Consider the following 13986-nt stretch of genomic DNA (forward strand, 5'->3'; position numbering starts at 1 on the left):
TAGCAGGAGGGGCTGCGGCCATCCCACTGTGGGGTACCAGAGGCTTAGCAGTCCCTCTGCTTCCCACTGCCATACCACGGGCTCTACTGCTAACTCTGACAGCATCCCTCCTCGCCTCCACTCCCTTCCTTCAGCCTGCTCTGCCCTCCCTGGAAGATCAGGAGGCAAGAAAACAGATGGGTAATGCCCCCCGACAGGGGGATAACTGGTGGGAGGCTCACCAGGTAAACTGAGAGGGGGACAAAAAGGCTCTGGGCTTCCCTTGCTCTGCTCAGGATCCCCCGCACCCATACCTGCATCCACATCGTTGGGCCACCCACTAGACTGGCTGCTGCCAGCTGCTGGGGAACGGCCTGTCCCGGGATAGAACACGTCGTCGACTGGGCTCTCCATCTCGCTGTCATCGATGGACTTGGGGCGCTTGGTGGTGCTGGGGAAGGAAGACAGGGTCAGATGGGCCAAGGATGGGCCGAGGCTCCAGGGAGTGACCAATTGTCCAGGCTAAAGAACTGCGCATGGATGGCCCTCTACGTGGGAAGTGGTGCCAGCTGACAGCAGCATTTCTGGGCACTTACTGCGTGCCCAACCCCAAGATCAGCCCTAGGGCCCCTCAAGCCATCAGCTCCAACCTGCTCCTCTTCCTCAAGCCCCTTCCTGATCTGTGATGCCATGGTCCTCCAAGCTGCCCACATCAGAGAAGTTGGCAAAACCCTCAGCTGCCTCCTGTATCCCACCTATGATTTCCCAGCAGCCCGCAGGGCTAGGGTGAGGTGAATGAGGTACTCGCAGGGACAAAAATGCCATAAACTCAGTTATCAATATAAATAATATTTTAGTCCCTTTTTTTTTTTTTTTTGAGATGCAGTCTCGCTCTGTCACTCAGAGTGGAGCACAGTGGCGTGATCTCTGCAAGCTCACTGCAAGCTCCACCTCCTGGGTTCACAACATTCTCCTGCCTCAGCCTCCCCAGTAGCTGGGACTACAGGTGCCCGCCACCATGCCCGGCTAATTTTTTGTATTTTTTAGTAGAGAAGGGGTTTCACCGTGTTAGCCAGGATGGCCTCGATCTCCTGACCTTGTGATCCGCCCAACTCGGCCTCCCAAAGTGCTGGGATTACAGGCGCGAGCCACTGTGCCTGGCCTAGTCCCATATTTTTAAAAAATCAAAATGAATGCCAAAAATCTCACAATTAATATAAACGCCCATGTTTAAAAAAAAAAAAAAGCACGGTGGACCATGCCCAGCACAACTTGCCCTGGCCAGAACCCACATCCCTGCCTCACAAGCAGCTCCCTCCCTCTCCATGCCACCCCACCCTCCAGACCCTCCCCCACTCCAGCCTTTCCAATGGCCTCCTAACTGGCTATCAGTCCCGCCCACACACACTGCTGCTGGAGAGAGCTTTCTGGAACACACACCCTCAGCATCCCCTGCTTAAAACCCCACAGGGGTCCCCACTACCCAGCGATGAAGTCTAAATGTCTTCTTCTGGCCTCCAAAGCCCTCTGTGGGGTGGTCCCACCAGCCTATGTGGGCTGAACTGGGATAGAGGCTACCCTCTTCTCTGGAACATTTTCCCCAGACCTCCCAACCTCCTCTGTGTCTGGGCTCAAATGTCACCTTCCCAAGACAGAGACCTTCTCGGACTCCCATTTCCAGGCAGAGCTATATCTTGTGTGAGTTTGTGTCCCCAGGGCTGGGTGCTTCATGACAGCACAAAGCAGGAGCTCAGGGGGTGACTGCGCATGGTGGACTCTAAAGTGTTAGAGCCAGTGCCCTCAAAGAGAGGTGACATTCTGAAGCACCGCAGCCTCGGTGACATAGCTGACTATAGCCACTGGGAGGGCCCTGGCCCTGGGGGAAGTGGAGAGAAGATGGAAAGGCAGGACCACTGGGCTCACCTGGTGGAAGGAGGGGAGGTGATGGACCGCCGCCCCAGGGTCACCTGGTTGATGTTGTAGTAGCTGGGACTCTCCAGGTCCGCCAGCGAGAAGTTGGGCCCTGATGCTGTTGCAACAGGAGCTAGGAAGAATGAGACGGTGATGAGGTTTGGAGATGCGGGGAGGCCTGATGGGGTCTGTTTTGTTGTCATGAACGGCTTCCCAGAAGCCCAGAGTGGGACCAGGAGATGGGAGAAAGTGGGCCATCTGGGCTGCTAAGGAACCTCCTCCCAGCTAGGGGTTCACAGGAGAAGAGCCTTTGGTTGTGACTTTTTCTTTTTCCTTCAAAGCAATGGAGACTAGAGACAGGCCTCTCTGGAAGACTCTGTTGTACCCAGCCCAGCACCAGTGGGGCCGAGAGTGTCCCAGAAAGCATCTGTCCCCATCCACCTGCCCTAAGACCCCATTAGGAGGACATCCCATGAGGTCCCACCTCCTCATTTTCAATCCCCATCCCTGGCCTGGAAGGAAGGACTCACTTACTCTGTGATACTCTCACCAGCTCCGTCACATTCCAGACCCCGGAAGTCACAAAACAGTCCTGGAAACTTAAGTGCCCTGAAGAGGGGAAAGGATGAGTGAGTCAAGACAAGGCCAGAAGGGGGCTGCCTGGCTATTTCCAAAGATCTTCCCCACTGCTGACTGTCCCTCCCAAGTCCCGTTTCCAGCTCCAGGCTGGCCTTCAGGTCTACACTGAGATGCTCTAGGTGTGCCCCCATCCCCTCAGGCAGGCTAAGCTCAGTCAAGGGACAGCTGAATGAAGGGGAAGAAGTGAGGGTGGCCAGGGCAGCCAGGGTAGGGGAAGGAAGTGGAGGGGCATGAAGGACAACGCAGCTGGGCAGGTTGGGGGCACTGACCGTTGGGCAGTGGTTTGATGTCCGCATCTCCTTGCTGGTTTGAACTATCTGATTGTCCGGATTCTGCAGGAGACACAAAGGGGAGGATGTGTCAGGAGCAAAGTTCTCCATAAGCACCAGCCAAGCACTGGCCCCTCCAGCCTGGTGCAAGAGCAGGGAGGGCCCAGCCCGGCCACAGAAACCTTCACCCCACTCTCTCCCTAAACCAGCCCCGGGAGGCTCAGGGAGACCCAAAGCAGGGAAGGAAAGATAGGCCCAATGCAGGTTTCTCAGCCTCAGCACTGATGACATTTGGGCTGGATTGCTCTCTGTGGTGGGGAACAGCCTGTACACTGTAGGGTATCTGAGCAGCATCCCTGGCCTCCACCCACTAGATGACAGTAGCACCCCAGTTGTGACAACCCAAACTGTCCCGAGACATTGTCCACTGTGCCCTTAAGGGCAAAGCCACCCTCAGGCAAGAAGCACCGGCCAAGAGTCCGGAGCAAGGAAGGTCCCAAGAGAGAAGTCAGAGACTCTCTCTCTCCACAGTGGGGACAGACCCAAGGGTCCCCCATCCCCCACCCAGCTTCAGCTCCCAGAGGAGCATCCCCTTCCCTAACTTGGTTAATTGAAGCCATTCCTGTCTGCCTGCGCCTCCCCCACCTCACCTTTATGCTCACAGGCAGTGCCTGGCAACCCAGAGGGGGGAGGTTTGCCCTGACGCTGTCGCCCGCTCTGTGCCAGCCTGTCTGGGCTGTCTCATGCCCCGGTGCCACAGCTGCTCAGAGGGAGCCCCGAGACAAGGGCTCATTGTGCAGTGGGAGCTCACAGAGGACTGGGGGCAGGGTGGAGTGTGTGTGTGAATATTTTGCTGAGCTTGGGAAAGCCCCCCACCCCCGTCCCCCTGGTCCTCAAAGCTTTGTGTGCCAGGGGCGCAACGGGGACCTCCAGAATGCCTGCCTGGGCATGACAGCTGGCGAGAGGGTGGTGGAGGGGGGCCAGGCAGGTTGTGGGGCAGGAGGAAGCCAGGCATTTGGTGAAGAATCAGCTGCTCACAGGGGGACCACATGGGGGTGGCATCTGAAAACCTTGCCTTGGTATTGGCCAGGGCTTTGCCCAACTTTAAAGAGCATTCCTGCCTCCTGGGTCTTGCCACCACCCTGATTCAACCTGCTTGCCCCCACCATAAAGGAGGTTCCCAAAAGGTGACATCACCCCTAGGGTTGGGGTGAGGGACCCCATCAGTCACTCAGGAGGCAAGGAACAGAGCTGGGTGCTAGGGCTGGATGACAGGATGCAGCCCACCTGGGTGGCACCCCTGCTTGCAGCATGAGGGCCCCACCATGTCTGGGGCTGAAAGCACTGGCACGCTCCAGGCTACCTGCCTTAATGTAATGGGTGAAAAAAGGGTGACTGTTTCAGGCCCCACTCCCCCTCCACCCCATCCCCACTTAACTTTGATTTTTTAATTCCAAAAAATAAATCCTATTGTAGCGAGTCAAGAAAATGTAGTTCTTTTTAATACGGAAAGTGCTAACAAGTGCTTTTAATATGGAACGATACACTTCACCACCTCTGGTTTGGGGTGTATCCTTCCATACCTCCCCTTTCACTCAGCCCTGATGATATGTTTGACAAAAAGAGGTTCCCACCCTGAGTCATCTCTTTGTTAGTGACACTCTCTGCTCTGGAGGAAGCCCACCCGTGTTCCCTGAGAGGGCAACCTCTCTGTGCCATAGCATGGTGTGAATGTGAACTTTCTTGACACTACCTCACTCTCTCACCTTGGCCCATTGCTGGGTTTCTGGGTCTGATTTGAGCCCCAGCCAGGCTGGCAATGGCAGCCAAGGGGTCTAGGGAGCAGGCAGCCCGCCCCAGGGCCTCCTCAGACCCCAGTCCTGTGGCTGCTCTAAATCATGGCTTGGGAAGGGCACAGCCTCACAATACATGTGCAGAGGTCAGTGAGGGGCACAGTAGAGTGGTCCCCACTCTACTGCCCAGGGGTCTCTCTGCTATGAACCCCACCCATCCTAGGGACAACTCGGTCCCCAACAGGCCCTCCAGAGATGGATCAGTAGAGTCAGGGGAAGAAGGAGGAAGCCTCAGAGTCCACCCCATGGGAGCGGTCCCAACCCACTGCGAAAGGCCAAGTGGAGATGGTAAGCCATGTGCCTGTGCACACGCATGTATGGATGCACACGTGTGTACTCAGCCCAGGGACAGCCGAGAGGGAACCCGACAAAGAGATGGAGGTGGGCCAGCGACTGAGGCAGAGGCAAACGGGGCTCCAGGAGAGCGCGACAGACAGGAAATCCTTCTAAATCAGGACACAGCCCCAAAATGTTATTGCTGTTATTACTATTAGCTCTGTGTAAAGGAACAAGAGGGAGCGAGGATCCGGTGCGAGTGAGGCCCCTGCCACGCGCCTCCGGGCGCTGCTCCGGGCGCTGCTGGCAGCCATTTTAGACCTTGGCAGCCATCTTACGGCTGGCGGCCCCAGCCGGAGGCCCACAATGCCGCCACCGCCGGCCCCTGACATGCTCAGCTCAGCTCCAGGACAAAAGGCAGAGACATGGGAAATCTGGACCCAGGCTCGGAGGCACGGGAGCCAGGCCTGCGGCCGGGGCAGCTGCAGCCAGGGCCCCACTGATCTGCTCAAGTGGTGTTCCCCTTCTCCCCTCTGGCCGGCACAGTGAAAGGAGCAGGGAAGGCTGAGGCCAGGAGCGGGGGACACCGCAGCTCTACTCAAAGGTGGCTGAAGTCCTCACAGGGCATCTCAAGGCCCAGGGACTTAACTAGCTCAAGAGTAGACCCCTGTCCCGAGAGGGCAGCAGGTATGTGGTAGACCCCTGTCCCGAGAGGGCAGCAGGTACCTCGGGACACCAGGGATGTGACAGGGGAAGGTCTCTGAGCACCCTGTCAGCTCGGGGATGTGCCTTGGATAGATGGAGGAAGGAGGCTGGCAAGAACCAGCAAGTGGCTGCAGGGCCCAGAGAGGCCACTAGGTCCATGGTGGAAGTGCTCCTGGGGAGGCAAAGAGATGTCCTGCCCACCAGAAGCGCAATGTGGGCCAGCTTTCTTACCTGGTGGGCTCTTTGGGGAGCCTTGCCTTGAGGTCCGGGCCTGCTCTGGACAGCCCCCCGGGCAACAGGAGCTGCAGAGCATCTCCACGTCGTGACTGCCTTGCCTGTCTGGGCTCCCCGGGGGAAGGGATAACCCCGGGATTTGGGACAGAGAGGAGGAAGGCCCCTTTAGGATGCCCCTCCCCAGGCCCTGCCTCGTGGCTGCTCTGCTTTTATCTGGCAGAATGGGGCTTATCACAGCCACCAGCTGAACAAATACACAAATCCACGGTTAGTGAGGAAAAACACTCTGCCTGAACTCTTTATCTCCTGTTCACAGGCCCCGCACACTGCCCACTGCCAACAACACAGGAGGGGACCTGACTGCAGCATGGCAGGGCTCTGTTCTCCACTATGAAGGTGGATGGCGGCCTCCCGGACTCTGGCCGGGCCTCCCACTCAGTCTCCACGCTCCGTCTCTCGGCCACCCCCCTTCTTCCCTCCTCGCCCCTGAGCCCGGGGTGGCTCTCCCCTGGCAGTCCCTGCCAGGCAGGCGTGCATGAGTGAGCCCCTGCCCACAAGGGAGCCCCCTTCAGAGTCTGCTCTCTCACTGGGGACAATGGGCCAGCTGGTGGCCTATGGGCCAGTGGAGGGGCAGGGACAGCGTTGGCTGGCACAACGCAGGCAGGTGCCGGGCTCCATCTTTTATCTTTTATCCTCTGTCATCGGCCCACGCCCCCGAGGGCTGTGTCTCTGATTCCCCAGTCTTCTGGGGCCATGTCCCCTGGAAGCCTTTCTGGCCTCAGGCTTCTCTCCAGCCTGCTTGCCAGCCAGTGAGGACATTAACTGCATACCTTTAAGTTCAGGGTCACCCAACCACCCTCCCAATCACTTCAGGGACTGTGGCTCCCGGTGCTTCCTGGAGAGACTGGTTGGAGATGGGAAAGAGTGGGTGCTGCTGCTTCCCCTCGCCCCACACCAACACAGAGTTTCCCTCCATGCTGGTGCTGGGAGCTGGAGAGATCTTTCTGTGCTCTCAGCTGCTTCCCACTCGGCCCATCAAAATGCAGCTGCCTAAAACCTGAGCCCAGCCGCTGTGTCCGACAGGTGCCTTGGCCAGGCTAGCATTCGAGGTCCCTGGTTTCTGGGCCAGGCTAGGGGAGGGAGAGTATCTCAGAGCCCACAGCTCATTCTCGATGCTGTTTGGGGGTGTCAGGCTGACTCATGTCACACAAAGACACAACTCTGCTGGTTGTCCTTCTCTGGGGACCTGGGCTACTCATGAGATCCATGTCTCTGAGGCAGAGGCTTCCCCTGCCCATGATTCTGGCCACTTTGCAGACATCTGGAAGGGAGGGCTATGAAGGAACAGGCGATAAGACTGGACTCTGTCTCTGCATGGGCCCAAGTGGGCTCTGCTGAACAAGCCTTCGAAACGGGATTTGGCTCCAGGTTCTGGGGCCACTCTGTATTCATCTGCACACCACGGGTCATTCCCCAGCATCAACAGCTTGTGGGCTGGAGGCTTCTGGCAGTGCCCAGCCCAGAGCCAGGCTCAGCCAAGTGGCCACTCTGGGCCCCTCTCTTCCTTGGGGGCCCCTCAGTATCCCCTGGAACAGTCACAAAGTTCCCCTGCAAAATTTCCCTTCTCACACCCACACCAGCTCCCCTTCTTAGCCCCTGGAACAAATCCCCACCTTACTTCTTTTATTCAGCTCTTTGCCTTTCCCCTTGGATCCCCATTTGTGATCTTACTTCCCTGTCTCCCTTGGCTCCCCTCCCTCTGTCCTTCCTTTGCCTTCCCCTCACCTCTTCAGCACCTCCCTCTCTTCCTTCTGCTGTTTGCAGGCACGTGTGCTTGCGCCTGTTTCCAAGAGGACTCTGCCTCTTCAGTAGGGCTCTGGAGGGGAAGCTCCAGCAGCCAGGAGGAGCCTAGGGTTACACATAAACTCCAACTGACAGCACTTTTTTTTTTTTTTTTTTTTTGAGACGGAATCTCACTCTGTTGCCCAGGCTGGAGTGCAGTGGTACGGTCTCAGCTCACTGCAAGCTCCGCCTCCTGGGTCCACACCATTCTCCTGCCTCAGCCTCCCGAGTACTGGGAACTACAGGCGCCCGCCACCAGGCCCGGCTAATTTTTTGTATTTTTAGAAGAGACGGGGTTTCACTGTGTTAGCCAGGATGGTCTCGATCTCCTGACCTCGTGATCTGCCCGTCTCAGCCTCCCAAAGTGCTGGGATTACAGGTGTGAGCCACCGCGCCCAGCTGCATGATTTTAGTATAATATTTTTCCAGCTACAGATGGGGAGATAGTTATGGTTCCCACTAGGGTGAGGGAGGAATTCCTGCTGGCTACAGCCAACACTGGCCTCAGCTCCCACTCGAAACAAACTTGTGCTGTGAAAGGAGCCATGTATAATTTGCTGGCCAATTGCCCCCACGGACTTTGGCCTAACAAATTTTATGGAGGCTGAGGGGCGTGCACAGATTTGGCCTTAGCTGAACCCACATATGCATACCCAGGCATGTGCATACACTTGGATGCATGCACTCATATTCTCAGACATACACACACACACACACATGGAGGTGCCACTAGCCACTTCTCGCTGTCAAGAAAGGGTGGAGTGAGATGGTACATCTGGAGCCACCAGAGAGGAACCCCCTTCAACTCTGCAGGAACCGCTGGCCTTTGGAATGGGGAGAACAGCCCTTGGGGCGTGCCTGCCCATCCCCTGGCCCTCCCAGGCCTGACGTTCCAGAAGCAAGTGGGGGTACATTCTGTTCTGGGGGTGCCTCTGGGCAGCTGCAACACCCCATCCTCTGAAGGGCTGATGCGATTCTGGGGCCAATCACTGGTCCTCCCAGCACTGCACCCGCCTCCTACTTCTCTCCCCCTTCCTCTGAGATTCCGGAGCATCCAGGGCACGGGAAACCCAATCTCAAGGGGAGCCAGAGGCTCCGCCTGTAGCAATCAGAGCTGGAGAATGTAACTATTGTGCCTCCTGAAACCCAAGTCTGAGAATGTGAGACACCCTGAGGAGGGGAATGGTGGATAGATGGGGGGCTAAGGGGACGGGTCACAGAGGGGTTCTCCCCGTCTCAGCAAACAGGAGACTCAGGGGACCGAGGAAGTCCTTGAGAATGCAGGGCAGCCAGAGGGCAGACGGAGGGGGTGAGGCTTGGCCAGGGCCTGGGCCCACAAGGCTTCTAGGGTCTTCCTCTCCTCTCCATTCCTCACCTGCCCCACCAGCCACCATGCATGTGCACACACACATCCTGGAGTCATCCTGAGGTGGCAGGTTTTTTCCTCCTCTGTCATCCCTAGAGTCTCACATGGTTTAAAGCAGGCGCCCCAACAAGAAGCATAGCCCTCAAGCTGTGGGTGGGGGCAGGGATAAGGACAGGGGAACATGTCACCCCATTATTGTCCTCTCCCCTTTCCTCATTCCCTCCCTGCTCATAGGTCCAAAGAGGCTTCCGCCTTTGACTTGACTGACCTGCTGGAGATGGGGGAAGAGGACATGGCAGAGGGGATAAGTGACAGGAAAAAGGAAGAAACCAAGTCACACCCACATGTGGTCTAGGCCTGCTCTGGCTGCCCCTAGGGCCTAGGCTCAAGGAAAGCCATTGTGGGGGCGGGGGCGGTAGGGAAGGCACAGGAACCTGGCAGATGAAGGGCCAGCATCTGGATGGGACATTCCCCTCTCCATCTCCTGACCCCAGGAAGAACTACTTTCTCCATTCCAATGCACCCCAGCCTCTACGGGTGCCCCTGGAGCAAGGGCCAGGCCTGGCTACTGCAGGACTCACAGCTCGGCAGTGAGGCTTCGGGAAGCGAGGAGAAAGCAAGTCCGTCAGCTTATCTTATACCCAGGAGACCAGCAGAGCAGTCTCAGGCTTCATCTGAAAGCCTCAGGTCCCTCACGGTGTCGAGGTGAAGAAGGCCTGTCTCCTACAGTCCTTGGTTGCCTCCATTCCCCATGTGGAGACGGACTCCTAGCCAGAAGCCTTCCAGCCACACAGCCCATCACTGCCTCCCTCATAAAATGAGAAAGGTGTTCCTAAGTTCAAAATTTTCCTCCAAGAAAACAATAGAACTCCCACCTCCCTTCCATCCCCAACAAGTGGCCCCGGAGCCCTCCAGGGATTTTTTTTGGTGTGAGCTGCTCAGCGTTCTCTGCCCGGCTCCGGTTCATTAGCAGCTGTCCCCAGCCCAGGGAGAACTCCTGGAGATGGGCCCAGGCATGGAACAGTGGGAGAAGCCAGGAGGCACTGGGGAGCTGAATGCTCAGTTGCTCTTCCCCAAGGGATGACAGGCAGTGGCCAGCAAAGGAGAGAGAGAAGGGATATGCCCCTGGTGCAGAGCAGAGCACCCGGCAGGTGGACAAAGGCCCACCTGCCAATGGCCACTCCAGGACCAGCCCAACAAGTTAATAAATGAGACCCCTAGTCACAGCAGCAATGAGACATGCGAGGCAGCCTGCAGGCTCCCCCTAGGTCTGCCTATGGCAAGGTGACCCAGCACCAACCTGGCACCTCAGACACCTGACTATGGAGAGAACAAGTGGACCCAGGGCATGGTGGCAACACTGTCTGGGGTGTTTCAGAGATACCTGGGGCAGGAATTCCCATCAGAGCAGAAGAGATTGAAGATGACAGGCAAAGAACAGGCAAAGAAGAAGGCAAAGAAAAACATCTTGGGGAGATGGAGAGAGGCAGGAGCCATTGGCCTGGGTCTGCTTCACCTGTCCTCTGAGCCTGCCCTTGGCCTACCCAGGGAGGTGCCCTTGGTCTGGAGCCTGTGTCCACTGAGGGGGTACAACACGGTGCTCTACCACTTTGGATACCCTGTCCTGGGTAAGTTGGCCTTGCCCCAGCAAAGAGGGGCCAAAGGGGGCAGGCTGAAGTGGAGGGTAGGAGGAGGAAGGAGGTGGGTGGCCAGCAACGGCATACCAGGGCTCCCCCAAATTCACATCCATGCTCCAGAACCTACCAGCCCGTGACTTTGGCCAAGTTATGAACTGTTTCCTCATCTGTAAAAGGGAGATAACATCTACTATTAGCATTCCTGGGTGAGGAATAAATGAGAAAATATGTATAATAAGGTGCTTAGCTCAGGGCCTGGCTCATAGTTGGGGCTACATAAACGTCGCCTGTCCTTCCACCTGGATTACTATTTCCCTTTATCTCCATTTGCTGAACGCTTATTCCTCCTTCTCAACTCTATTCAAATGCCACCTCCCACCCTCGGGGGGAAGCTGTGGCTGACCCTCAGCTCCCCTCCCCAGGAGCTCATGCTCTTGAGTACATGGTGAGTGTGTCCTAGATTGCAGTTTTTGGTGTCCTGCCCCAGAGACCACTGCCAGTGAGCAGAGGGGCTCCCTTGGGGCCTGGCCCACTACCATCTACAAAGAGCAACAGGGAGGGTTCTCTGTAAATATAATGGCAGAGCCTGGGCAGACACCCATACAGACATATCCCTCCCCACATCAGTGTGCAGTAGCCATCCAGTGGTCTCAAGACAGTCACCATACTAGAAATGGGGTGGGGGAGAGAGGGCCAACAGGGAACAGGGAGGTGAGAGCTTGTCCCCCCAGACTCTGGGAGTACTAGGCCCAAGGCCTGCCCAGCCCAGCCCAGCCCAGCCTTGGAATACAGAGAGCTGAAAAAACCAGGAGCACAGGCACAGGCCCATGGGCAGCCAGGCCAGGCGCCTCTCCTGGCAGTGCTGGCTGGTGCCACGATTCAGCCAGCAGCTGGAGCCAGCATTTCTAAGAGGGCCTGGGGCCAGGAGTCATGTGATGGTGGGGTCCAGGCAAGTGGCCCCCAGTCCCTGAAGCTTCTATCCCCTCCCCAACCTGATGAAGAAAAACTGACAGTGGAGAATGTCCTCCACACCCCACATGCCAAGAAAAGAGAGGGGCCCTGGGGAGGGGGTGTCCCATCCTGGTTCCACCCCCACCCGCTTTCTCTATTTCCAGCACTGCCCTTTCTGGCCCTTTGAGCTGCCCAGGACAAGACAGGCTGGCCAGACAATCACTCTCACCCCCAGCTGCTCTTAGGGCTATTAATAGTGTCCCCACCTCCCAGGGCTAGGCATCACCCTCCTCCTACCCCCATATACACTTGCCCTTGGTCTAATTATTCATAAAGGGACAGAGTCCTCCAGACCCTAATGCCAACCTCGTATGAGAAGCAGGAGGCAGAGGCTCTGCAGGCCACTCAAGGGATGCGCCTGGGACAAGCAGGAGTTTAGAGGAGGGATGCGAGAAGGCAGGAAGCCCCAGAGCCAGAGAGCAACCAAAGGACAAAACTAAAACTAAAACTAGAAGATAGAGAGAGAGGGAGAGAGAGAAGGAGGAGCCACAGCAGAGAATCAGGGTCAAAGCAAAGAAAGAAGACTGGGGCAAAAAGAATCAGAGAAGTACAGTACAAGACTCTGAGAGAGGCAGGGAAAGAGGGCAAAAACAAAAACAGGAGAGAAGAAATTATTCCTTTGGGAGAAGAAAAAAAAAAAAACAGAAAGAGGAAAACTTTCCTAAAGATACTCAGGAGTAGCTTTGTGTGCACAACTGCTGGGCTGCATGTAGCTGCCAGTATCTGTCTGGTGGGCACTCAGCAGAGTGAGGAGCTGCGGAGACCCCAGGACAAGTAGCCCCTACTCACCCACCCCTGAATGCTTCTGGGGAAGGGAGGGAAGGAAGAGGAAAAGGAAAAGGAGGAGGCTCAGAGAAGGAACAACTGGCCAAGAAAAGGAAGGTGGAAGAAGTGAGACCCTATAGAGCAGGAAATTCACTTTAGCCCAGGGCAGGGGAAGGTCCCTAAGCTCTCTGCCTATTTGCCTGAGGAAATCAAAAGGGACAGAGAATCGGCAAGGATTAGGGAGCATCAGCCTCTCCCACCACCTCTCTCTGCCCCCTGCTCTCTTTCTGGCCCTAAGCAGAGTTCTGCTCCTGCCTCCCTCCACTGTTCCCTTTCCTTGGAAGAATCCATCCAGGAAACCTCAGGGCCTGGGATTAGAACTGTAGAACCCACCTACGTCAATTCACCCTGTGGGGAAGTGGGAGTTAGGCCGAAGCCACCTGCCTCCCCTCCTCAGGTGCTAACTTTCTCAACCCCCCCTATGACCTATGAGAGAGCACTCAATACCCAGGCTGGTGACTCCAAAGGGGCCTCTTTCACCCGGAGACTTGCCTTGGTGTGGCAGAGACTGAGCCTGGCTCATGGACAAGCAACAAACACAAATGCCCACCATAATCAGATGTTTAAGTGGGGCCCTTCTCCCACCTGGAGGCTGGGAACTAAACAGTCTTTCCTCCAAATCCCACCTACACAGGGAACCTCTGGCTGGTCCATGGCTGGGGAAGTGGGAGACTCTAGCTCTGGAAGGTATGAGAGCCCCAGAGAACTGGCCACCAGGCCACTCAGGCCAGGAGGTCCTGACCCCACTAGACCATCAGCCCCTTGAGGACAAGCCCTCTCTGTTGGTTTTGTTTGCTGCTACATCCCCCACATCTCAAAGCACACCTGCAGTGGATGATAAGACTCCGAAGAGATGCTTCTAGATCCTTCTTCAAACCATGGCTACACTGACCACCCAGAGAACAGAGGCACCAGCTGATACCTTCCCCTTCCTGAAGAAAGAATAGCTTTCTTGTAGCCCAACCACCGACACTCATGTCCAGTGAATTAATGTGGAAACCCTGATGCCGCTAATCCTCCTGCAAAGCCGAGGTGGTTCCAGACACAGGACTGGACATATTTGCGCCACACTCAAGGGCTGGAATGATCAGAGGAAGGAACTGGAGCCTGAGAACAGCACAGCACAGGAAGGTAGCGGAGCACTCTCTCGCAGGCCTGCTCCTCTCCTTGCCCTGGAGACTCTAAAACAGCCACTGTCCAGAGGAAATACGAGGAATCTGGGCCTCTGACTGCAAATTTCCAGCTTGGAGCCCTAAGAGCCTGGGCAGGGCTGGTCTGAATGGACGGCACCGATTGCTGCATAGAGCCCTGGGCCTGGAATCAGAAGCTTAGGCTCCAAATCCTAGACTTGCTGCTGTTAGACCTCCAGTGTGTTTCTCTTGCTTCTTGGTGCAACACAACCAAGACCTGCTCAGCACCATGAGATGTGAGTGGGGATT

At 56.5% G+C, this 13986-nt stretch overlaps 1 protein-coding gene across 8 annotated transcripts in view; it reads right to left on the reverse strand.

The window, feature by feature from the left end:
• NFIX (nuclear factor I X) overlaps positions 1 to 13986 on the reverse strand; it is a 101558-nt gene that overhangs the window by 21551 nt on the left and 66021 nt on the right. For all 8 annotated transcript variants that reach the window (XM_050770378.1, XM_050770380.1, XM_050770376.1 and 5 more), the window contains exons 3-6: positions 2799 to 2861; positions 2425 to 2499; positions 1903 to 2023; positions 294 to 430 (exon numbers count right to left, since the gene is read on the reverse strand). In XM_050770378.1, coding sequence (XP_050626335.1) covers positions 294 to 430; positions 1903 to 2023; positions 2425 to 2499; positions 2799 to 2861 — 396 coding nt within the window. The remainder of the gene's footprint in view (positions 1 to 293; positions 431 to 1902; positions 2024 to 2424; positions 2500 to 2798; positions 2862 to 13986) is intronic.

Source organism: Macaca thibetana, chromosome 19 (assembly GCF_024542745.1).
Source record: "Macaca thibetana thibetana isolate TM-01 chromosome 19, ASM2454274v1, whole genome shotgun sequence".
Taxonomy (NCBI): Eukaryota; Metazoa; Chordata; class Mammalia; order Primates; family Cercopithecidae; genus Macaca; species Macaca thibetana.